At 43.6% G+C, this 24,841-nt stretch overlaps 1 protein-coding gene across 27 annotated transcripts in view; it reads right to left on the bottom strand.

The window, feature by feature from the left end:
- MAGI1 (membrane associated guanylate kinase, WW and PDZ domain containing 1) overlaps positions 1 to 24,841 on the bottom strand; it is a 360,734-nt gene that overhangs the window by 20,030 nt on the left and 315,863 nt on the right. For 21 of the 27 annotated variants that reach the window (XM_064453525.1, XM_064453527.1, XM_064453528.1 and 18 more), the window contains 5 exons: positions 19,799 to 19,830; positions 12,023 to 12,239; positions 5,996 to 6,073; positions 3,158 to 3,249; positions 1,054 to 1,246 (listed from right to left, as the gene is read on the bottom strand). In XM_064453525.1, coding sequence (XP_064309595.1) covers positions 1,054 to 1,246; positions 3,158 to 3,249; positions 5,996 to 6,073; positions 12,023 to 12,239; positions 19,799 to 19,830 — 612 coding nt within the window. The remainder of the gene's footprint in view (positions 1 to 1,053; positions 1,247 to 3,157; positions 3,250 to 5,995; positions 6,074 to 12,022; positions 12,240 to 19,798; positions 19,831 to 24,841) is intronic. The other 6 variants (XM_064453533.1, XM_064453534.1, XM_064453549.1 and 3 more) reach the window with 1 other exon arrangement.

Genomic DNA, 24,841 nt, shown 5'->3' with positions numbered 1-24,841 from the left:
GGATAAGAATACAGAACTATTTTAGAGGTACTGTTCTAGTCCTAACTTCTGCTGTGGGCCTAATTTCAATCTGAATGTTATTTTGATGCTCTTTAAAATGAAAGTACATCACTGCCGATTTTTCTGCTGATGCCTAAACTTGAAAAGCTATATAATGTCCTTTCTTTCGAACTAGTGAGCTAAACTGAATTCCACACTCAAGCTCCCTAAAGGGACTCACAAGAAGAGGGAGCACCCCTGCGTTACTCCCCAGTATTATACATAAGGTCACATGCCATTTAGAAAGCTCATACTTGTGTCTTCATTTTCTTTGCTATGAGGACATTTTTGTGTCACTGAAGCGGGTGCCACCAGGCTGTGCCACTTCTCTCTGCATCTTTGTCTTTCTGCCAGCTTCTTTTTTGTCTGTTTAGACCATACACTTGTGCAGCATGTGCACAACGTCTAGCATAACGCAGTACATGGAGACCTCTCTGTTACAACAAACATGCATGCCCTGCACTACCAGAACCAATGACGCTTACAGTTTTGCATCCTGCAGCTGTTTGACTACATGGTCAGCTGAAGCTTCTCCTGTGCCTGGGACGTTAGCCATCAGACACCAATGCCCTCACTTGCTCTCTGCCCTCGCCTCTGCTCCTGTGGACTCAGCCTCTTCTCCCTCACTCCCAGTTCAAGGCTGGCTACCAGGCAGCACAGCTATTTTGGGAAGAAAACAGAAGACACAGGCAGTCAGGCACAGTGTCTGTTGCTGCATGAGTCCACCTAAAAATGGTATGTTGCAACTGAAGAGTTCCCTGTTTTATCAGAAACCTTCAAGAAGACTGGAGAAGCCAACTGAGATTGAAAGAGTCTTGACTGGAAACAAATTATTTGAAACTTATTTGATCAAGAACAAAAAAAGACTAAAAATAGCCAAAAGAGGAAGAATAACACCACGTCCCCCAAGTTTTCCCAGTATTACAAGGAGGAGCTTTTGTTCTTTAAACTTTTTGCTGAACAGATGGAGTCTGGCAAGAAAATCTACCCCTGCAGAGTGACACTGCAGCCTACCTGTGTAAACCACTTTGCGCCTGACGGTCAGATTGACATGACCTTGTTTGGCTGCCTGTTGCATAAGCTGGACGACAAGCTGGTGCGATTTTCCGACAACAGGCGTCCCATCCACGCAGATCAGTTCATCGCCCGATCTCAGGCGGCCGTCAGCATCAGCAGCACCCAGCGGTACAATGTGACCGATGTATATCTGATGAATTAGCACAAATAGGAGAAAAGAGACGAAGGAAAGAGAGGGAGGGGGGAGGAAGGGAGGGAGGGAGGGAGGAAGGAAAGGAAGGAAAGGAAGGAAAGGAAGGAAAGGAAGGAAAGGAAGGAAGGGAAGGAAAGGGAAGGAAAGGAAGGAAAGGAAGGAAGGGAAGGAAAGGGAAGGGAAGGGAAGGGAAGGGAAGGGAAGGGAAGGGAAGGGAAGGGAAGGGAAGGGAAGGGAAGGGAAGGGAAGGGAAGGGAAGGGAAGGGAAGGGAAGGGAAGGGAAGGGAAGGGAAGGGAAGGGAAGGGAAGGGAAGGGAAGGGAAGGGAAGGGAAGGGAAGGAAGGAAGGAAAGGAAGGGAAGGAAAGGAAGGAAGGGAAGGAAAGGAAAGGAAAGGAAGGAAAGGAAGGAAGGGAAGGAAAGGAAGGAAGGGAAGGAAAGGAAGGAAGGGAAGGAAGGGAAGGAAAGGAAAGGAAGGAAGGGAAGGAAAGGAAGGAAGGGAAGGAAGGGAAGGAAAGGAAAGGAAGGAAAGGAAGGAAGGGAAGGAAAGGAAGGAAAGGAAGGGAAGGAAAGGAAGGAAAGGAAGGAAAGGAAGGAAAGGAAGGAAAGGAAGGAAAGGGAAGGAAAGGGAAGGAAAGGGAAGGAAAGGGAAGGAAGGGAAGGAAAGGAAGGAAGGGAAGGAAAGGAAAGGAAGGAAGGGAAGGAAAGGAAGGAAGGGAAGGAAGGGAAGGAAAGGAAAGGAAGGAAAGGAAGGAAGGGAAGGAAAGGAAGGAAAGGAAGGAAAGGAAGGAAAGGAAGGAAAGGAAGGAAAGGAAGGAAAGGGAAGGAAAGGGAAGGAAAGGGAAGGAAAGGGAAGGAAAGGGAAGGAAAGGGAAGGAAAGGAAGGAAAGGAAGGAAAGGAAGGAAAGGAAGGAAAGGAAGGAAAGGAAGGAAAGGAAGGAAAGGAAGGAAGGAAAGGAAGGAAGGAAAGGAAGGAAAGGAAGGAAGGAAAAATGAGAACTAGGCTCAACGGCTGGAAGCAAGGGGCACTGGTAGTTAGACCCAATTTAGTAGGGAAATTGTTGGCAAATGTCTGCTGGTCAGGAAAGTTGCTCCTGTGAAAGCAGTTCCATGTGAATCCACATCATGAAACTGTAATAAATTGACATCTTATTTCTTTAGGCAGTCTATTCACTCTAATGACAGACAGCCTTGGGAGATATGTTCAACCAGACAGTGACCAGAGAGGAAGATGGTTAAAAGCACTGAGGGTCTTGTTAGGGAGGCTGAGATTGAGTTATCCTTTCAGTTGCCTCTAGGGTTTACAAGCTCCGTACCACTCAACTGTCCACTAACTCAGCCTTCTTTTATCTTCAGTGAGTTCTGTGGAGTTACTCTAACATGAGAGGAATTCATGGCCTCTCTTTCCACAAATGAGCAAAATAATTTTGGCAGGGAAATATGTGGAAATTTATGCTGCCACTATGTAGCTTTGACTGATGCAGCACAGGAAAGACCATGTGTTTTTAGCCTGACACCTTCCACAGGCACTGGATTTATGGTAAAGAAGTTAAGCAAATTCAAGGAGGGAACTAAGCAAATAGAAAACCTGACACTCCAGGATCAAAATACTTGCAAACTTGACCAGGACACCCTTTCCTCAGTGCCCAGGCAACTTCCAACCTATGTGTTTTCATTTGGGCTATCACAAAACCAGGGAATAGTAGGGGAAGCCAAACCCATTTCATTTATGGGAGTTTTGGGTTGTTTTTTGAAGGGAGGGTGGAGAGGAGTTGCAGGATGTAAATACATAGCCTACTAGTTATTTTAATAGAGATGCCATGGCACAGTTCTGCACATCTGTACATGCTCCTGCTATGATTCTGGAAGATGATGCAAGTTAAAACACGACCACTTCTAGATGTACTCACAGGTTCTCCAGGCTCATTTCCACCTAGAATCCTAAATCCAAAACCGGTTTCCTTTCTCCATAGAAAGATATCCTGCTCTTGGTAATCTGGAACTGAAAGGAAAGAAGGAAAACTATCATTTTTAATCAAAACCACACACCTTTATATCCAAATCAGGACTAGTCTGATGTACACGTAGAGGGATCTGCTGCACAGTTTTACTCTTTAAATGAGGCAATCTTGAATTTCTAGACATAATTAAGAATATTTATGGTTTAAATACTAAAGGATTATTATTTAAATTACTACTAAAAATTATATGGTGGCTTCTACCTTCTAGGTGTCTATTTGTGACTTTCCATTTGTTTATCACTATAATATTTCCTTCCATCAATACTAGCATCATTACCCAGTGCTAGAGCCTCTTCCAAATCATCAATAAATAAATGTGTACAACACAGAATCACTCTGCCAGAAACAATACAGCTGCCTCCTCTTCCATGGGAGACAAAAGAGCTACTTGTTATGACTTCTACTGTTTAATTAACTTCCAGAAGCACAGTTTGCTATCTGTCTACTGACACTGCTTTAAATAACTATGGGACAGATCCCCAGTTGGTGGAAAATGGAAAGGCTCCACTGAAAGCAAAGCAGCTCTCCTGACTCCCACTTGCTCATGTACGGGCTCTGTAAAACCACTGAACAGACAAAAACACCTGGAAACATTAAAAAGCTCAACCTTACCTACTCATTAGTATTAAACACCAGCAAGGTTTTTACAATGAATATTACATACAGTGAAGTATTAACCTTGAAGTGCAGTTGAACAGTAATGTTTTATATTAACTTATTCATGCTTGCTTTCATCCCTTTTTTAAAAATGCAAAATTAATTGCTAACATTAAATCATATCAGAAGACAACTTCAGGTTCATTTAATATTTATTGGTTAGTATCTGTAACATAGACTAATTTTGTAATGATGCCCTCCCAAAATTTGTAATTAATGATAAAGAAAGCTGTTCCTTTACAAGTCAGCTGCCTACATCTTTAGTAAAGAATCATCATCTAAACCAAAGTATATCATTCAGGAATGTAATTTAAATAAGTGCATACTCAGATACAGGATGCAAGATATTAATCTAGTTTTCTGTATCTGTGAGCAGATAAACTGGTTGTTTTGCATTGACACCAGTGAGTGTCAGACTGGGCTCTAATTGCATTTTACATCGTTGCTGCCTGTTGCACAATGGTTTGGGTCTAGACATCTGGTGCTTTTCAGTGTTGAGACTTTTGGCTAGCTCTGATGATTCCTCTTCAATAGATCAACAGGTTTAAAATATAACATGACTTTAAGAGCTAGAATACTAAAAATTAAAAGAACAGGTGAGTGCTAAGGCACAGATGCCTGCTTTGACATTTTCATTCAAACCGGTTTACAGCCATTGATTTTATGTATCATATTTTCTCATTTTGATTACTTGCAGTTATAAACTAAGCTTAAGATCCATGCACATTACCTTACTGAACTAGAAGCTAATTTTTGTCCAGATACAATTACAGAATAATCAGGTGATGAACATGCTGGAAGCCTGTGTGGTTCATCTGTTCAGGCGAGCTGGCTGAAGGCAGCTCGCCACCGCACAGACGTGTGGCACAACAGCAGAACTTAGACAATCAATTAATTGGTGTTTGTCACTGCCTTCAGCGAGGGGGAACGTGAAGAGCAGACACATTCGGAAGCGTCTCTCCAGCACTTCGCAGTCTTTTTTTGGCAAAGGCTGGCCCCAACCAATTAATAGTGCGTGTTGGATCTGTCAGAGGCAAAACGGCTTCTGCAGAGAGCTTCAGCGTGGGCCCGTTTCCTCGGCATCTCTCAACACCTTCCCATTTGTCAACTCTCCAGTCTCACTGATCGATGCCTTATGTTCCTGGTTCGCATACCAGCTAGCCAATTAACGGCCGCTGGAGCTAACGGCAAGCCGAGGTGTAACAGCGGTGTCAAACCAAAGCAACAAAAAAAGACAAGTCTATACCCAAAGAAGGAAGTTCATTCATGTAATGCTCCTTCCGCTGGAAGGATTTCAGAGAGGTGAAACACAGATACAACAAACATACAGACAACACCCATTTACACAGCATGAGTACAAATCGAACAAAACTCCTGTTACTGCTTTTTGCGCCAACTCTGCAATATGGTGATTCACTGGCACGGCCCAGAAAACCCCAACCACCTCTGTGCTTCCATAGAGCTGAGGCGGGACCCCTGAGGCTCTCCATTCTGGAGAATTACTTTAGGTTCTCCATTATTCAGTAGCGCTTCAGAGGAGTCACTTTCCTTACCTAAAGGGAAAATTTTACAGCGGTGCTGAAATTTTGTTGAAAACAAATGAAAAATGGTCTCCAGGAGTCTTTCATTGCATCTTTGCACCTTGACCTGATCTCAAGCACGCCTGACTCTTTCTGTCAAAAACATGTACGTAGCCCAGGTGGGTAAAACTTGCCAGTCTGCTTGTCCTGAATTAAACCAGACCCTTTGGAAAGCATCGCAAAAGCGGTAAGAAGAGTTTTGCTGAGGCTGTGAGGAGGAATGGAAGGAGAGGCAAGTGCTACAGCCCTGTTGATGAGCCACACAGGCAAACTCATGAACGAAATGGGAACATGATACCCCCCCACCGCCGCCTACAAAATCCGCTGCTAGCCAGTACACAGTAAAGCAAGTACTTTGCACCTTCGTGGCTAACCTTGGCGTACGGCCCTGCCAGACTCCCTTGGTGATGAAGAGCCCCCCGCCACAGAGCAGCAATGACACCAGAACAAGACATCACAAGACACAGATACATTCTCGGCACAGTCTTACATTCTCCAAAACTCGTGGAACTGATTTCTCTCTCTCTTTCACCCTTGCTCAGTCCAGTTGCAGGCGAAGGTGACATAGCTGTAATATTAATTTTACAAATTTGCAAAGCTTAATGTATCTGCTTTCTTGTTAGTTCATTTAATTATTTTTGACTGTATGGATCATGTTAGGCTTTCATGCATAAATTGCTAAGGTTACAGCTACTATGGATTACAAAGTTCTAACTTTCACATCTATTTGCACATGCCTGTGTACATGTGGATATATAATACACACACACACACACGAATTTATATGTTTATGCACAGGCATGCAGGTATATTTGAAGAACTCTTTTTTCTCCTTAGAGGAAGAATCTTTTTGAGAACACCTTAAAAAGACTTTTCTACAAAAAAATTTCCACCATCACGACACAGTTGATTTTCCAAATGGAAATATCTTTTTCTAATGTTAAAAGAAATTCTACATACAAGGTGATGAACAATGAACACAGTGCTTAATTAGAGGTCATTGAAATCAAACTTGCCTATACAAACTTTAACAATTATCTTACATGTTATATATAAAAAAACTTCTGCCCAGTGTGATATCAGTTTCAACAAAAGATGGATTAAAAAAAAATCAGTATGAGTTTGCTTTAGTCACTAGCTCATTTGAGGCAGCAGCACTTTCAATGACTCATAGCTTGGCAAAGTACAAAAGTTTTAAGGTCCAGATTCAGCAAAGCATCTAAGGACAAGTCTGAAGTTAAGAGTGAATAGCCTCACTGAAGCCAATGGAGAGTTTCAGTTTTGAAAAGTCCTGTGATTTAGCCATAAATCTCATGAGATTCCACATTTGCAGGAAAGCCCTGTTTTCTAAGCTATGCCACTGCAGGAGAATTCCACTTTTCCTGTCTTTCCCTTTTAATCATTCATTGCTTTGGAAAGCTTCTGAAACATGGCTTCAGCATGTTCTCGACAAGATGACCAAGTCCTGCCACTGAGGTTTGGGGAAGGTGCAATGCCTTGACAGAGCCATGGACCAGGCTGGTGCCAGACGAGCACCAGCAAAGTCTGCCCACGACCCAGCTCCGTGACAGCTCAGCAGCCTCCGCTGCTCACGCAGCACGCTGCAAGTACCGTGGTCTTTTTTAGCAAGACATTCTCTGAGGGCACGGACACATCTGTGTGCCCAGGTGTATGACTGTAACTGTTTGTCTCCTATTAATATAATAAAAGGACATAACCCTACCAAGGGGCTTTTACTATCATCCTTAAAGGCAGTGTGATCAGAAGGCGGCTGCAATTTCCTGAGAGTACTTTTCTATTTTAGGAAAAAAGTATCTAATGTTTGGTATCATTGTGCAAATATTTTTAATTCTATGTAACTGCTGGTGAGTGAATGCTACACACTGGGGTCAAAACTTTATTTTCTTTATTTTAATTAGATTTGGGGAGAGAAAAACCTACCAAATAAATTATGTGCCTGAAAATAAAATTCAAATATTAATGATAACTTAGAATATTTTAAAAGCTTTAAAAATTATCTGTCGTGTTCTGCTTTACTTTTAATTGAATGCTTAAGCCCTTCAAAGGGATTCATTAACACATCTGCAATTCAGATTAATTCATTTTGTCACTGCTGTTTTGACAGATGGCCATATGTAGGATATCGTATTTTGCAAAGCAATCAGGCCACATGAGGAAAATTTGACAACAGATTGTGTTAATCTTTAAGGAAGTTTAATAATACATTGAAAAATAAAAATCATATTATAAAAATATATTTTCAATAAAACAGTGCAAGATTTCAGAATTGCGATAAACTATTCAATTGCTATTTTTCTCACCGAGTGCTCTTCACGTACATCATTCCTGGATCTTGGAACCGCTTCAGTGTTTAAACCTTAAGGGTTTGTGCTTCTCTCTGATTCATGTACACAACTCCCACTAGCAGCAATGAGTTACCCATAAAGACAAGCTCAGGTGGCTAAAACTTAGCACCAGCAAAGAGTGCATTTGTTATCGCTGCCAAATGATCCGTTTTCAGATTCACTCAACACAAAGCCTCAAAAGTCTTAATCCAGCAAAGAACTGTGACTCTGGGCCACACTGGAGCAGAGCCTTAGCCTTAGCCTTAAAGCATCCAAGTCCCTTTGGATTTACAGCTTGAAAATGAGCTTCCTTGGACTGGAGCCCAAGCACTCAGCACCTTGCAGGCCTGATCCCCTCACCCAGGGGGGGCTGTATGTGAGGGAACTTTAGCCCATATTTGATGAATAAAGTTGAAGTTCTCATCTGCCACTCAACCAGAGTCCAGACACTGTCACTGAACCATTGCTTAGCTTTGCGTTATCAATTATAGCTTAATTTTTTTTTTTCCTTTCCCTGAAGAGGCAATGTCTGTGGCTCTCCTCCGCAGAATCCGACTACTTCCTGATATTAAGATGCATTGGGTAAATAAAAAAATCACAGAATCACATCCAAATACATGCATTTACAAAATTATGAGTTATCTGGTGCTTTGGAACCAAATTCTGCTCTACCAATGGCTTCAGTGAGACAAGTCATACAAGTCAAATATAGTCTTTTTTTAATGAAATACTGATCCAAAGAATACTCAAAGAAAGGAAGAACATATTTTACCAATTCTGAAAAATTAAACGTTGCCTCTGTGCTTTCCATGTCTACATTATTATTATTAATGTTAGTAACAGTGGGATGCACTTACAGTGAAAAGGCAGTAGGTGGTCATAGATTCAGTACTTAGAAACATCCTGGAGATGGTGTATTCATATATTGAATGAAACCCCTTTATATTACTATTTTTAGATGAAAAAAAAAATTCTGTCTGGGCTGAGGCTAATGAATTCATCTTTTGGTGTCAACTGCACTTGAAAAATTACACTATGTTCTCTCTATACTCAACAATTTCACAAATGGGACGAAATAAAACACTGAAGATGATCTAATGCTCTAAAATTCTGTCTTTCTTAACTTCATCATATACTTCGACATGAAGGGTTGTCACCGGTTTTCAGTCCACATGTTAGGGATTCAAAACCCTGCCTCTCAAAAGAACATTTTACAACCCTTTTCAGGTTTATTAAAACTTAAGGCCATGAATCAACAGAGAGCAAGCCCCAGATTGGGCAGCAGGAAGAGCTGGGAGAGCTGAGCTGGGCCTCCTTGGGCAGCAGGGGCTTCTAGGACCCACCAAAAGCCCCAGTTACAGGTTGTACCAGCCAATCTCAGCACTGGCACTAGGGTGGCATCCTCCTGCTGTACACCAGGTATGCATTCAGTTTAGCTCACGACTTCATCAGAAGGATGCAGAGAGAGTCACACCTAGCACCCAAAGCTACGAATGTCATGGGAGAGGATGTGCCAACTTCAATCCCAAAGCCGAAGGGAATGGGTGCTCAAGCAAAGAAGCAAGCAATGATATGACCATATCACCGCCAGCCAAAGGAGGCACTGGAGTTAAACTGAACCGCAGCTGGGTAAAAACACGAAGAACAACACATGTGGAGCAGACAGACAGTGAAACTGGAGGCCCAGGGAACGGTTTCGCCTACCCCGCAGTCTGTGGTGCTCCATGTCAGCAGAGCTCCCTACGAGTGATCCAAGAGCACATAGCCAGTGCTTGGGCAACACTGGGAAGTGAGTCTCAAACGGATGATTCACGTTCATAACAGAGCAGCCACCAATTTCCCACTTTTGATGCAGACCAAACACAGAGAAAGAAACACGGTAGCTCACCCCAAGCTCCCAGGGCAGGTGAAGTGCCGGGTTTCAGCTGTGAATCACAGTCTCCATTTGTGAGACTGGGGAGAGAGATGAAAGGTGAGGGAAGGAGCAAGAGCTGACCACTGACTTCTAAATAAAACCACCAGTCATGCTTTGGGGATCAGACCACAACAGGAGACAGAGCATGTCCAACTGCCTTTTTCACTTAGACTACATCTTTTCTGTTTTTCTTCACCTTTCATTAGGCAGAGCAAAGCCATGTCACGAAGTAAGAGTGCAGGTTAATCCCTAGGGAATGTGTTTCACTCCAGCTTAGGGTCGGAAATTCATATGCTCTTGGGCACTTTTAGTGGCACATGCTCACAAGGAGACATGACCATATCACACTTCTGCCATTCTCCAAAAACCCTCTATCGATGAAACCAAGAAGTCTCAGAAAACACCTTTCTGGAAAGGAAATGGCAACGGGACAAAAAGGTGGTAGAAAAGCACTGATGTTCAAACAGGTAGGTCTCACCTGATAGAAGAGGCAGCAGATAAGGACTGAAGCAACAGAAGAGGATCAGCCCCACTATAGAGATGCTGGCCCATAGAAAGGTGAGACAGGGAAGCTGAAGGGGCGATAACTGATCCCAGACTAGCAAAAGGCCCAAGCAGAGAGGGTTGTGGCACAGGGAGAGCTGGGGTATGGGAAACCAGCAGGTCAAGAGACAGTGAAAAGGCCTCTGGAAGGGCTCTAATCACAGACAAGGATAAACCCTCTATAAGATACCCGCAGCCATCGAGGAAAGGGAAGATTTAGCACATGGTGTTGGAGGTCCACACAGAAGGGCGACTGCCTGCCTGCACACTTCAGGATTTCTCTGGCTCAGCCTCGGGATTTATTGGGAAAGACAGCCAGGAGTTAGGGCTGCTAAGCTGATACTAATGACTAATTAGTATGAGTTAAACAGTTAATTAGAAATTAGCTAAGTAGCTGCAGGGAGTCAGAAGCAATGCCAGCACGGTGCCTACAGGAACTACGTGAGCTGAGCAAAGGCGATGCTGGTGCCATGGGACAGCCTCAGCCTTGTCCATGCAGGCAGGAGAAGGAGGAGCTCTGCCCACAGCTCTGCGGGGCTGAAGCATCACTGTCCCTCAGCTTTTGCTCCTTTTTCCTATTTCAATGAGACGCATGTGCAAGTTCCGTCACTGCGCTTCTCGGTAGATCAGCATGACCTGGCCCAAGAACCTGCAGGGTCAGTACACCGAATCCCTGGGAAGGGAAGGAAGTGGTGCACAGAAGCTGAGACACCTACAAACTGCATTGCTGAGACATTCAATCCAAAGAGATGCATCTTCAGCCAAGAAACTGTGACTCATGATTTAATTTTTCCAGGACATAAGATTTCAAAGTGATTCATTTGGTCAGAAAAAAACAGCCCTACCATTTTTCATTCGGGGATAACGTTCATTTCATAGTGGCTTTACCAATTTCCAGTTAGCACAGCAAAATCCAGGTGATATTCTTACAGCACCAAGACTTTGAAGCTCCCTTTTCCGTAACTAAAGTAACTATTGCTTTTAAAAATGAACCTAATACTCTTAACTCTTTCTTTAAGAAGCTTTTACTGATTCTATCATCTTCAGCAGTGCAATTAAAGCAAAGCCAGCCTGTTTATTTTGTTTACAGAGAAGAAACTGATTGAAACCCTATTTATAGTCTTGGAGCAGTGACAAAGCCCTGCTGAACTATTAGCCAACTGTGCAGATTATTAACTGCCATAAAAGCCACTTAGAATACGCATTTGATATCTGTATTGTTAAAGTGACCACTCTGGTCAAAGTAAAATGGCTCAGCTGGATTTTTTCCTCCCCAGGGTGACACTGGAAAGCATCTGATAAGAATTTCAGCAAACTAAATACTTCCCCTCCTTACTGAAATTCCTATACATGACAATGACTCTTAACCTCAAAAAAGAGTTTAGGATCTGGATAACAAACTTGGAAATTCTCCTTCAGCCTAATTTAAAAGCAAAATAAAAAAAAATAGGGGAGAAGATAGTATTAAATTTTAAAGGGAGTTTTCATATTAAGCTTTGGTCTACTTGTCCTTTCCTAGAGATGATCTAAATTCATTTCTCGTCAGAGAGGAAACTGCACCTCTATCAAGCAGATATTGACAGATACCAAAATAACAAACTGAAGCCTTATATTTTCAACATAAATCTAAAAGACTCAGTTCTTCGCAAAGAAAATATACAGAGAGCAGCTGCCAGAGCTGTAGCCTTAGCAACCACACCTGCTTCATACTCACGTCGGCTTTCATACATGCTCCTGGACTGGGCCCAGATTTTGAATGGATCTGGCTTTTTCTGCCCAGAACTGTCCGGTTGATCCGCAGCCGGCGCCTCTGCGGCGATGTAGTCCGGCAGCACCTGCGTGCTGTGAACAGGGGAAGCGGTGTGCCCGCTGCGGTGGCTGGAGACGCTATGCTGAGAACTGTTTTGGCTGTCTTTCCTTTCAAGTGGTTGCTGTAAGGAAGAAAGCGAGTGGAAAGAGAAAGAACAGACGGTTATTGGTCTTTGAGTGGGTGTTTTCCATCAATTTTTCTCCCTTCTTTGATCAGGGTTTCTGCTTGCACATAAGTAAGTATATAAATCACAGTTTTGCTGCCACCGGTTAATGCTGGGTACAGTTACATTCCCTGATGACAGATTTTGATAGGCACACTGACAGAAAGAGATATGCAAAGCAAAATAATTTATCATAAAAAAATATGCAGTTCTCCATCTCACACATGAAACAAATCTAAATCTCATTATAGGTTACTAGTTTCAGTGCACTTATTTTTTCCTACGTTAAGGCAGAAAAACTCAACAACCTTCTACTCAGATAACATTATGGTCTAACTTGAGCCTGCAAGGAAAAGGGAAAACTACCAGATTTCACTGTGAAAACTTAAACAGTCCCTCTGAAACAGATGCAAGCACAGCCCTTACTACGAAAGATCACTTCTGCTCTGCAGCTCTTGCAACCCCCACACCACAAGTGGGTGGACGACACAGTACCACTTTCATGTCTCTGCTTCCGAGAGCATCCACAGGATTACAGCAGACCTTCACAAACGTGAAAATGTGTATTTGCAGTTTGATTTCCTTGTTTTAATTGAGCATATTAAAACAGGAAAAAACATGTCTGCCTAAGTCCAAGGCTTATTCAAAAGCAGCATGTCAGGAGCTCTGCCTGCTCAATATTTAGCTAAGCAGGGTACATAATTCTTAACTCAAATTCACAATGGTGTGCTTGAATGAAGCAAGTCACATTTGCATTGCCAGGATTTGTACTACTCAATACTCAGCAAAATCCTCCCTCAACAAGAGCTCCCCAGACTGTACAGCAAATGCTTTTTAACGCTCTTTTGAGATGACCTTGGTTTGGCATCAAGGTCGAGTCCAATCTCCCACCTGCTCCGGCACAGGGAACTGGCACATTCCTGGAGCTGCTGTGATGCAGAGGGTGGCCAGAAAAATAGCATCCTACAGGTTTTTTTACAACATCCACAATATCCTGGCTAAAAGGGGTTAGCCAACTCGTACCAAGAAACCTCAGACAGAAATGTGAAGACTCCTGCTGGCAAGGGGTACCCAAAAACATTGCAACAGGAGTCTCTGCTTTCAGGGACTTCTCCACAGAAAACCAAGCAGGGGTTGGGAGAAAAGCCAGCAGCAAACACAGAGCAGATCAGCACAGGGGGGCCAAAGTGCACACAGGTCTGGGGACCCCCTCCTACACTCTGAAAGCAAAACCCCAGGTGGACAATGCTCCATCATAGCAGGACTGAATTAGTTACAGAGGAGAAAGTTGCCATACAGAAGTGCCTTCTTTGTCAGTCTTAACAATAATTTTTTTTTGAAGTTGCACATATTTTTAGGTTTACACTGAGAAAAAAACCAGCTCCAGCAGCCCAAATAACTTTGACTCCTCAGTCTTACATTCAAGTTGTTGATCCACTACCAGCATTTTTAAAAATGGTATCTTGATCGACTAGAACGTGAAATTGCCTTTGTCCTTTAAAGCAATTTTGAACAAAGCATGTGTGCTGTGATTACTCATCTGCAGACTTTCAAATACAAATATCTGAACCAATTTAAAACATTTTTAGGTTTTTAAGTGGTAAAAGAAGCTAATTCACATATAGCCCTTCAGTTTTTAAATTAAATAGTTTTAAAACATCTATGCTGTGGATAATCACTCCTTTGTAACTTAAAAATAAAATAAAAAAAAAAAAGAAAAAACACTTTATAACTCTCAGTCCAGCCATCTGGATTGTTTTGTTTGTTTGGCCAAACTACTAAAATAACTACAAGCATCCTGTGAAACTTCAGGCCAATCTCACTGGAAATAGCTGGTTTACAGAAGTTGGAGTACAGGGAATAAAATGTGAAGCTTTATTCAGCTCCTGGGGAAACGTTGAGAACTCTTTGAAAACTTTCTGATCTAAAAAGAAACAAAGTCTGAACTTTAAAAAGGTGTTCTCACTTTATGATATGAAAGGTCTAAATATTGAACAACCTATGAATTCTGTTTCGTATTTGGGTTGCAAATGGAAGTGTCAGCATATCTCAAGCAAAACCACCTCTAATTAAACTAGAGTTGCAATTGCAAGTACACAGACGTTTTTCAAGAAATAGGGGAAAACTTCTTCAGAGGAACAGTTGTTTTTCCAAACAATAACTCTTTTAAAAAGCCTGAAACATGTCTACTTAGGAGTTGAAGAGAGGGGTAGAGAAAGGGGAACACAGTCATGGAAAACATGAATATATGTAATTAAATTAATTCAAGACAATATTAATCGACTTTCACATCATCAGATAAGGCCAAAAAGGTTTGGGGCTAAACTTCTACATGTGCTGTAGCAGCTTCAGCACATCATCATCACCAGGCCTTTCAGGGCTCTGACCACTGTGCTCTCCGTGGCGCTCCTGCAATGGGGGCTGCCCAGGTGAAGAAGTTTGTGCCTTGGTGCAAAGGTGGAGCTTTCCCAAGAGATCTGAGCTGATGATACACCAACGGAAGGATGGCGTCTCTATCTCCTGCCTCATTCCAAGCTTTGGGGCCTATCCTTCTGGGTCTGGGTCTGACTGCCCGGCTCACTCAGCTCAAACCCAGGCAGGAAAGCAGCTAAATCAGGGCCAGATGAGCACAGGGCTGTTTGGTGACAGACTGCTGCTGAGCGGGCAGTTCAGGTCTCACCCTGAGATGCTGATCATGTTTTTCAGTGTGAAGTAAAGCAGATCAGATGAATCGTGTTGACTTCTGACAGTAGCTACAAGAGCATGGGGCACTGAGCTACCCAAGTCAGCAAGAGCACCCCTGACCCTCCAGAGCCTGTGGTCTTCTCCAGAGCTGTTGATAAGCACAAATAGCTTGCCAGAAAGACTCTTTACCAAAAGTGGCTAGAAATCAAGACTACTGTGACTACCTTGAGTCCATTTAGGCAGATTGCACACTTAAATACAGGTGATGGGAAAAAACAATCACCTTGGTTACGGTATTGCAGCCATGACAAAATAAATATGTGGAAAGCTGGAGCTTCTCATGCCCTACCCAAGCCCTGGGTCTGAGATGCATGGCCTGTGCCAGCTTTCCTATGCCCTTGTGGAAACTTTGCAGTGCTCATCCTTGCAAAATATAAGATGAGGAAAATATACTATTGGCAAAAAAGTCTTTTCTAGTTGCCTGGGTGAGGAGCAGGAACATCAGCATGGCTCAGATTTCTGAGTGTGGCTGTGGGGGCAATTGCTGTAGAAGAGGGGGCAGCAGCAGTCAGGGTTTGGGCATACATCAGCCTTCCAGTATTTCTTCCCTCCACTGTGCAACCCCCATTTTCAGCCACAGGCACTCCATTTGCTGACCTGAAAGGCAGCTTCTCCCTCAGCAGAGAGACTGAGTGAGCCCACACTGAGCACTACATCGTCCCCTGGTTATGGGAAGAAAACAGGAAAGGCGATGTGAGCCCCGGAGCTTGAAGCTGTTGTGCTTCCAAAGGAGACAGGAGGAAAACTGCTTACAAAAGGCTCCAAGTGCCTAGAAAATGCTACAGATACCCGCATCGCGGAAACCAGTTTGTCACATTCATGCTAAATGAACGAGTAATTAAATGTTACTTTTTACAGTGACTGCTAAAACAACCGAGGCCCATGACATGGCTGAGAGGTGGCTGCAGGCAGAGATGGGACACTAATTATTAGCAGCAGTTGTGTATGTCTGTGTTGGGCAGAGAGAAACCCGCAGCAGAAGAGGCGACAGTGGCAGGGAGCATGTCCTGCAGCACAAACGGACACCAAAGCTTTTTGGCACGGGATTCTCCAGGCATTAAACTGCAAGAAAGAAGAGTTGCTGTGGTTTCCTCCCACTGCATTTCAAGGCGGGGGAAAAATGTTCTCTGGATGAAGAAGGATGTGTTGTACAAACACTCATGCTATGGAACCTACTTCTTCTCACAAAAACAGGGCTTCAGCAGAGCCCCAAGTGCTGCCTTGCCACCCGAAATACACGGCAAGTCTCTTGTCAGGGACAGGCTGTGCATGTGAACTGCATTATTTGGCTACAATTCAGCTATGCTGACTATGTATTTATTTACACCGAAAAGAAAAATTAGATTTTTGGAAGAGCTTAGCACTTTCTTCCCCCTGCAGTGATCCTGTCTTCTGATGATCTAGCTGCAGATTTTGTGCTCTGGAGCATTTTGGAGAAGCTGGTACTGGCAGCAGCAGCAAACTGAGCTGGAAATGGGAATCTTTGCCCCCTTGTGGAGTATTTTGATGCAAGCAACATGGGGAGAAAAAAAAAAAAAAAGAAAAAAAGACGTTTGTTTTCATCCATGTTATACCAGGATAATTACAGGGGAAGTTGCTATACTAGAGAACTTGCACACTGAAAATTTATATCGCCAGACGGTCAACACAAAAAATGTTATCCATTTTCATCTAGAGAAGAATCAATGGGAAACTGAAAACAAACGAGCAACATATAGAACTGCTGTGAGCATATGCTTGGTGCAGGAAAAGGGAAAGAAAGGACTTGGAAGTGCCCAGTCCCACATATGGCTGGAAACTTATTTTTTTTTACTAGTTTGGCTCTTCCACCGAGGTTGAAAAACTCTCCTTAAAAACTGTGAAGAAGAGCAAAGTTCATCAGAAGATACACACAGGCTGAAAAACACAGCCCAGGAAAACTAAGCTCAAGGCAGAAAAATATTCCCAGATGGTGTCCCAGCCCCAGCACTAACAAACCTCTCCAAGGAACTAGAACACCTCCTCCCAGCCGGGAGGTATCCAACAGCCTGAAATCAGCCTTTTGGGAATATGGGATTGGGGCTGGTAGCTAAAAATAGGGCTTGTTTGAGAAAGAGACAGCTGTTGGCAGTAAATCGGGAGTGTGTCTGGGCTCTGGGAAAGGATACGAGGTAACAAGAGAGGGCTCGTCACTGCGCTGAGCGAAGCAGAAGAGGATGGAGATCTGTGCCTGTGTTTTCTCCAATGCAGCAGAAGAAACAAAGAACGAGCACAAGTTAAGATTGGGCCAACTGCTCCAGTCCTGGATGTACGCTGTCCTCTAACTGCAGCTAATTTATTAACCAAGGAGTGCTGGAAAACGTTCCCTCTGTGTGAGGCAAAGAGAGAGGGGAAAGTGGGCGGCATGCTCAACCCAAGCCCCGCAGGCGCCGTGCAGCGCTGCGGACAGCCCATGGGCACACAGCTCAGCCGGCAGCACCCACATTCACCCAACAGCTGCAAGTGCAGCAAGCCGTCCCTAGGAAATGCCGGGGCAGGGCGCAGCGAGAACGTGCCAGCTGGGAACGTGCCAGCGGGGCAGGCCTGGCTCTCCCCAGTCAGGACAAGAGCAAGTGGGAATCTTCACGGCCAAGATGGCTGGGCTCCCCTTGCCCCACAGCCAAGCACCAGCCCTGCAACTAAACCAAGGAAGGAAGGTCTTAAGCAATACCACTGCTTTTAGCTTTTGACCATTTCCTTGGCCACACAAGCTCTGGTGTTCATGTAAATCCATCCCCGTGGACAGTTTCCTCCTCTGCGTACAGGTCCCCCTAGGCACTTTGCTCCAGGTTTCTGTGCTCAACCCATGCCCGTCACCAATGCCTGGGAATGAAGGAGCAGCTGCGCCGGCTCCGACGCGTTCTGCTCTGCCCCTCCGAGGAGCGGTCCGTCATTAAAGCTGCCGCACAATGCAGCAGTGTAAAACATTGCTGCTAATTGCCGATGCAAACGATCTGGTGTGCAGGCAGGGGGAGTAGGAAGCTCTGCTTTTTGTGAATCCTGTGCTTTAGAGCCAACAGCTCCTCACAGGGTCATAGTAAAAAGTACTGGAAGGACCGTGAAGCAAGGTGAGAGGGGTTCGGGAAAGACACGCGAGAGAATGGGACTGCTATCCCAGGGCCGACCAGCTCCTCAAATTAAATAGTAGGGAGAAAGCTGCTGTTGCAGGGCTACACCTGTTTGCAAGCAGACTCTTTGTTCACCGAGGCAGGATTATCCTGACATGGATGATTTAGATGCTGCTCAGATTTTCACGGCGCATCACTGCTGACCAGAGAGGTGTCCCACACAGCAGGATCCCCCTTTACCTGATGCTGAATGTGCATGTGGCAAAGCAGGAGCCTCCACATGGCAGCCTCCATGCTTTGAACAGACCGAGACTCAATGATTGGGGCTGGTTTAATGACAGGAGTCAGAGTCCGGATCGACTGCAGCCGCTCCTACTCCAACTGGGGAAAAACGTGCAGGCAGAGAAAAGGAATGTGCCAGATGCGTACGTATTTTACACACTTGCTTCTGTTTCACCGAGGGCAGAAATAATCTCAGCGTATGACAGAAGTGAGCGCGCAGGGTCTGACATGCCTGTGATCTGCGAGGGAGCACACCCCACACTTCTGCCTCTCAACATTAATGCGAGCTGACAATGGTAGAGGCCCGGGCTCACGTGACTTTAATCAGCGCTGCCCTAAGCCATCAGAATCACATTAATTATTTCAGGGCTTTATTTTGGATGAACAGAGAACTCGTATTAAAAGCAGGAGCCTTCTGCTCAGCCCCTTCATAAAACTCTTGCCCAGGCTTGCAGAGAGGTCGGCTGTGCCCAGCTGCAGTTTTTGGCACCCATCAGGGACTGTCGGTGAAGTTTTGCACCGTCTTACAACACGGTGAAGACCTCACTCGCTCTGCTTCCCCAAAGCTATTGGGAGAGAATTATCTTTTTTTCCCCTCCCCTTAATAGATAACTGGAAACTTTCAGGCTTTAAGTATTCCGCTTTCTTTAAAAAGAAAATATTTCTTTTTGTTGCATACAAATAGCACATTAATTTCTTCCACATCCACAATATCATGCACGGAGCTTTAATGATACTTTAGATCATGGCTTCCACGCTATTAACTAACATGTCATCCAGGTAACAGCTTTACATGGAAATAGGATCAGAAGGGACAAGAAAATAATATTCTGTTGTGTTTTTTTTTCAAATAAGGAATCTCACACCTGCAGCACAACCCTGCTCAGTACGAAAATGCCTCCAGAGCAAGCACTCGGACAGCTAACTGTATTCCCCGGGAACTGTAGTCATGCTCCGTTCATGCTTTGTCTCTCTCAACAAGGTGCATGCTTGCCCATTCGGTTAATAATTCAGCTGAGGGTACTCGTGAAAACTCAGGGAGTTAATGGAAAAGGTTGGTGCCTATGAGCACTCAAGAGGAATTGCTATTTGGCAAGAAGGTGGAGCCTCCCATCTTTCCAAAAGGAAACAATAGGGGTTTTTTTTGGTAAGTTAAATGACAGAGAAGCTCATCTGTCGGGGAAGAGGATCTGTAAACCCGAGGCTTTATTTGCAAACAAGTCCCTCTTCTGTACTGCATTCCTCTTTCATCTCCCCATGCAGCAGGAGCCGTGCAAGGTAATCATGGTTGCAACAGAAAGACAACTTAAAACAATCGAGACCCACAAAGGAAACAACCCGAACTCATGCCTTTCTCCTTCAAAGCAGACAAACAGACAAAAATAGTAGCTGAAAAGTGCTTACCGACTTTGGGCTCTTCTTTGGGACCGGCAGTCCTGAAAAATGGCAACAAGGGAAAAATAAACATTAGCATCTAAACGTTACCTTCCCTTAAAGAAAAATCCCTAGGTGTATCATCCGAACGTAGCCATCTGCAGAGTTATGTCAGCTTTCGCTCTCACATCGGAGTTACCAGTCTGTTCATATCGAATCAAAGCACAGGGAGAGGGAGAGCGAGCGAGAGACGGGAGCAGGGAAGAGGGAGCGGGGGGAGAGCTCTATCTGCATTAGCTATGCTGACTTGTGCTGCAGCAGCGGGGAGGCTGGGAGAGAAACCCACAGCCCTCAGCGGCCGCTGAAACCCAGCGCTTGGGCAGAATCTCAAATGCTCCCCTGGATTATGGGAGACTTAGCTTACAATTAAGCTGAGGCTATTTCCTTTTGACGCGATCGGCTCGGCGATTTTATCGGACCAATAGTGGTGGCGCAGGGGAAACAGGTTGATTTTTTTGAAAAGTATTTCTCTAGAAATTGATTTTTGAAAGGAAAATGTGCATTGGCTTGAGCCGGGAGGCACAGGCTGGGCAAAGGCAAATAAAAGCATGGAGAGGAATAAGCTTTTATCCCTAAAAATGTGAATGTTACTGAGAAAACACATGTTTTCCTTCCCGTCCATCCTAAGTGTAAATCTTTGAAGCTAGAGATTTTATCTGTTCGCTACAATTTCAGAGAGCTGAAGCTTAACAACAGTGCTGCAAATGTCCTGACCCTTGAGGGGGGATGCTAGGGAGCTTGGGGAAGGGGGGCTTACACAGGTCACAGTCGATGCAAAGGCAGAAACAACTGGGAGTGCACCAGAGGAGGTTTTTTCAAGGACAATTTTGCATTTTGGAGCAGCCCTTTACTCACTCTGTCAGGAGCAAGAGAACTCAACTGGGATTTCTGTTGACTACTCCTGCATATAGCTCAATTCCCAGCAGCAAAGGAGACACTTGGCTAGTGATTTACCTACAAAGCAGGAAAAGCTCTTTCCTGGGCATTTTGCAAATCACCTTCCTTTTCCTCCAGTGTTGGAGGAGAGGGAATTCCCCATATTTTTCTCTGTGTGGCACTCCAGAAAACAAACATAAACCAAAACAGAATATTACACTCCACATTAAGTGCTCAGTAATTCAGATGTTTGAAATCTGCTTTTGTCTTTAGGATGTGATTTATGTGGCATTTATGCCGCATTATGTTTTCTACTTTATGCATTTTGTTTGTGCTAAAACCCATGCCCTCATCTAACTTTTACATAGAGAATAAAATAAGTGATGCAAGTGAATTACAAATCTGTCTGGGAAGAAGCTCATTTTAAGGTAATTTGGGAGACGTTAGTTCTGAATAGAAAAGAACCACAATTAAAAATGATAAACAGAGCTCACTTTGCTGCCTGCTCACAGACTGGGATGCGAACACTAATGAGTATTTTAAATGGGATATTTCCAGCTTTTGAGGAATATCTGTGCTCTGCATGTCACTCTGATGCATTCCCAGCCAATAGCTGATACCCCTCCAGGCACTGATTGATCGAGGGACAATGAAACATCAAAACTGTTTGAACTAAACAAGCAAGACTGCAGCTTCATTTCTGCTGACGGTGACTGTGTTTGTATAATACACTTAAAGAGGAAAGCACTAATAATGTTCATGGCAAGTCACATTTTTAACAGGCATCATTTATCACAGAGATAAACGCACAGATAGAGATTCTCCCTCCCTCTCTCTCCCCTTCCACATGCATGCACACACGTTTACTCTCCCTTTCCAAGAGATGCTCCTTCCTATTAAATCAATAGGTAAAACAGATCCCCATGCACGCACGCACCCTTAACAGAAAAACATGAGCCAGAAAAGGCATTACAGCAATTTAAATGTTCACTGCAAAAAATAGAGCTGAGATGCAGCTGGGCTGTTGGTTAAAATTGTACCAGAATTCAATTTATTGCATCTCAAGCATTAAACGTTAAAATTTACTAAGTATGAATGACTGAACAAACCTTTCCCTCAACATTTGTCATTAATTTTGGCTGTTCCAATCCAAAAAAGATGGAAAACAGTTGAAAAATAATGTAAAACACATCAAGGCCATTGTTTGGTGGGTCCTTCAGAGGCTGATGAATCTTACAGTGTCACTGCTCTGTGCCAGGCTTTGCTGCAGAACAAGCAGTAATTGACTTTTTACCAAAATAAGTGACTGCAGAACATGTTAAAAAATGTTGGTAGTTTTTCACAGGACAACCTTATAGCCAGGGGAATAATGTGCCTGTACATTTTTCTGTAAAAATGTTATTTATTCATCTAATTAGGGCCTCATTTTAAAACTCCAGTTCTTGACGCAGCAGGCCAAATGAGCAAATGATATGTATCATATGTAGTTTTCATGCTCAGATGATGGAATGGATACAGCATTTAACAGCAATGAACACAAAGTGCTTGAATAACCCCCAAATCCTGGGAGCATCACTAGCAAGAAAACGCTGAGCTTTATCAAAAAGCTTCTGGCAAAAACAATTGCCTTTGGCTATGAGTTTGGGATGGTGACAACTATGAATGACAACATTCACCTTTTGATTACATTAACCATGACCCACCACTGCTCAGGCCACTGCTCATGCCATGCCTTGCTTGGTATGCTCATCTGCCCAGCTGCTCCGTTCTCTCCTGAAGCCTCACTGCAAGTTTTTCAGAGGTAAACGGGCCAAGCATGGACTTAACACCCAGTTTGCATCTCTTTGGCATTGTCCAGTTTTTTAGTGGTTGGAGTAATGATATTCACATCCCTGGCTAAGAGAAGCCAAAAGGCTTCTCTACTGTCCTGCCCTTAAATCTGATAATGGAATAGTAACAGATTATATCGACACTGCTTGAAATACAATTCCTCACCGATTCAATGCCTATGGACATCTCTCACCAGTACTTGAAATGCATCTTCTAATTTTGGGGGGTCTTGGAGGTGCAGATTAGGGACAGTGGAAGAGTCACGCAACCGAATGGGTCTGTTGTCACCACAGAGTTAACAGTGTTTTAAAACAAATGAGCACATCTGGTAAACAATGTCAATATGACCTAAAACCCCTTGAATGGGCTCATTGTTGCTGCTTACTAAATGTGCCTGGAATTAAATTAATTAGAAAGCACAAATTACTCCCCTCTAAAAAACAATGTAATAAAGCAACTGCTTAATGAAAAATATCAGTGATCAGTGAGCAATCCGCAAGCACAAAAAAAAGGATTGTAATCAAACTAAATTCACAGACTCGTCAGCAAGGCAAGAAAGGCTTCATACAAGGTTAGTCAAAAATGAGTCAGATGCAGGGATCTAAATTAAACTAATTATCACAGAGATTATTACATTTATCTTAACAAAACCCTCTCTCTTTTCTCCCCAGTACTCCCTAAAGCTCTGTGTACAGCTGGCTGCATCCATCTGCTCAGCTACGTTTTGTAACATAGGGGAAAGAACGCAAATCATTAAGCAAGTTTTGTACCATGACTTCAGCACTCTTGATGGCATTGCCCATCAGGAGCAGTGTTTCTGTTGCGTGACACTGCATTACGTTGCAAGTGATGCGGTCCATGAAGTAAGGCCACAACCCAGGTTATTTCATATCATTTGGCGTGAGGTAATTTTGCAGTCTTGTGTGGTAAAACTTTTGGAGCTGAGAAGCTGTCAGCCTCCTAACCCTGCCTAGGATAACTTCATGGAATAACCCGTGGGACAACACCGTGACCCCAGGTGTTGCTGTTTCTAACACACAGTGGTCTTTGGTTATTACAAGAACATTTTCTCAAATCTTTACGTGACAAAAGTAACATGGGAAGATCACGACACATGGCAAATTCTGTTTTGATGAGCATATATCGAATGCAATGTGTGACTACAAAACCATACCATAGCCTGGACCCAACTCTGGTGTGAGCTCAGAAGGCCACAAACGCTCAAAAATTACCTAGATGGACACCAGACACATCATGCCCTGTCCTACAGCCCTGTGTTTTAGAGACACTGGATCAAAATGATCAGAAGTTGAATCTTAAGGAAGACCTATCTCTAGGCACCACAGGAGTCATCCCATCAACCCACCCGAACAGCTCAGTTATGTGAAGGCCAGTTGGCGTGAACACTTCCCCCTCCATGACAAAAAGAAAAGTATATATTTCAATGGCATTTCAACTGAAGTTGGAACAATTCAGTACCAGTTTGCATAATCCACCCATAGGACAAAGGCGCTTGAAATTGCTAGATGCCAGATGTATCATCTTATTTATTGCTTACAATATTGTGGCTAGTGCTGAACATTTTTCAGTTTTGGGGCGTTTTTCCACATGAAAGGGAAGAACTACTGTATCTAGGTCTTTACTTCTCATGACTGCTTAATACTTCCAATCAGGACACCCTGTAGACCATCAACATCCAACACCAAAAAAAGCTACAGGTGAGCCTAGGTGAAAAGGTTATCCATTTGGTTTTGCCATTACATGGTCTGCAGCCCAGAATGCACAACAGCTGAAAATTAGCAGGAGATGAATAAAAACACAAGAACAGAAACATTTCAGACTGTGTCACAAGGTTCACATTTACAGAGAAAATGTTCCTGTCTGGAAAAAATGAAAATAACAAGCTTTCTAAACAGTGCTGCTTACGCTGCGCTGAATGAAAACCCAAGGCTGTATCAAAGAACACAGAAAGTTTGAAAGATGAGGGGTAAAGTACTGCAGTCAGGGGGTACACAACCATATACCTGGCGTGGCACACTGATGTCTTATTTATGTGTGAAAAACAAGGAACTCTAAATAATTAACACTAATGGCCATTAGTGTCGCCAGGGGACAGGGGAGGGGAAGTTGGTGGTGACAAAGCAATCCCCTTGATTCTGTATAATTCATTGCCAAAGAATTTCTAATAAAGGACAAATACTGTCCAAAAAAGTAGATGGAACTTTGTCTTTTCCACACTGGAGAAAGAACAAGAAAACATGCCAGAGTAATTTGCAGCAAGAGGAGCAAGGCTTCACACAGCCATAA

This window comes from Phalacrocorax carbo, chromosome 6, assembly GCF_963921805.1.
Source record: "Phalacrocorax carbo chromosome 6, bPhaCar2.1, whole genome shotgun sequence".
NCBI lineage: Eukaryota > Metazoa > Chordata > Aves > Suliformes > Phalacrocoracidae > Phalacrocorax > Phalacrocorax carbo.
Note: the sequence above shows the minus strand (reverse complement) of the source record. Positions and strands in the feature narration are given on the sequence as shown.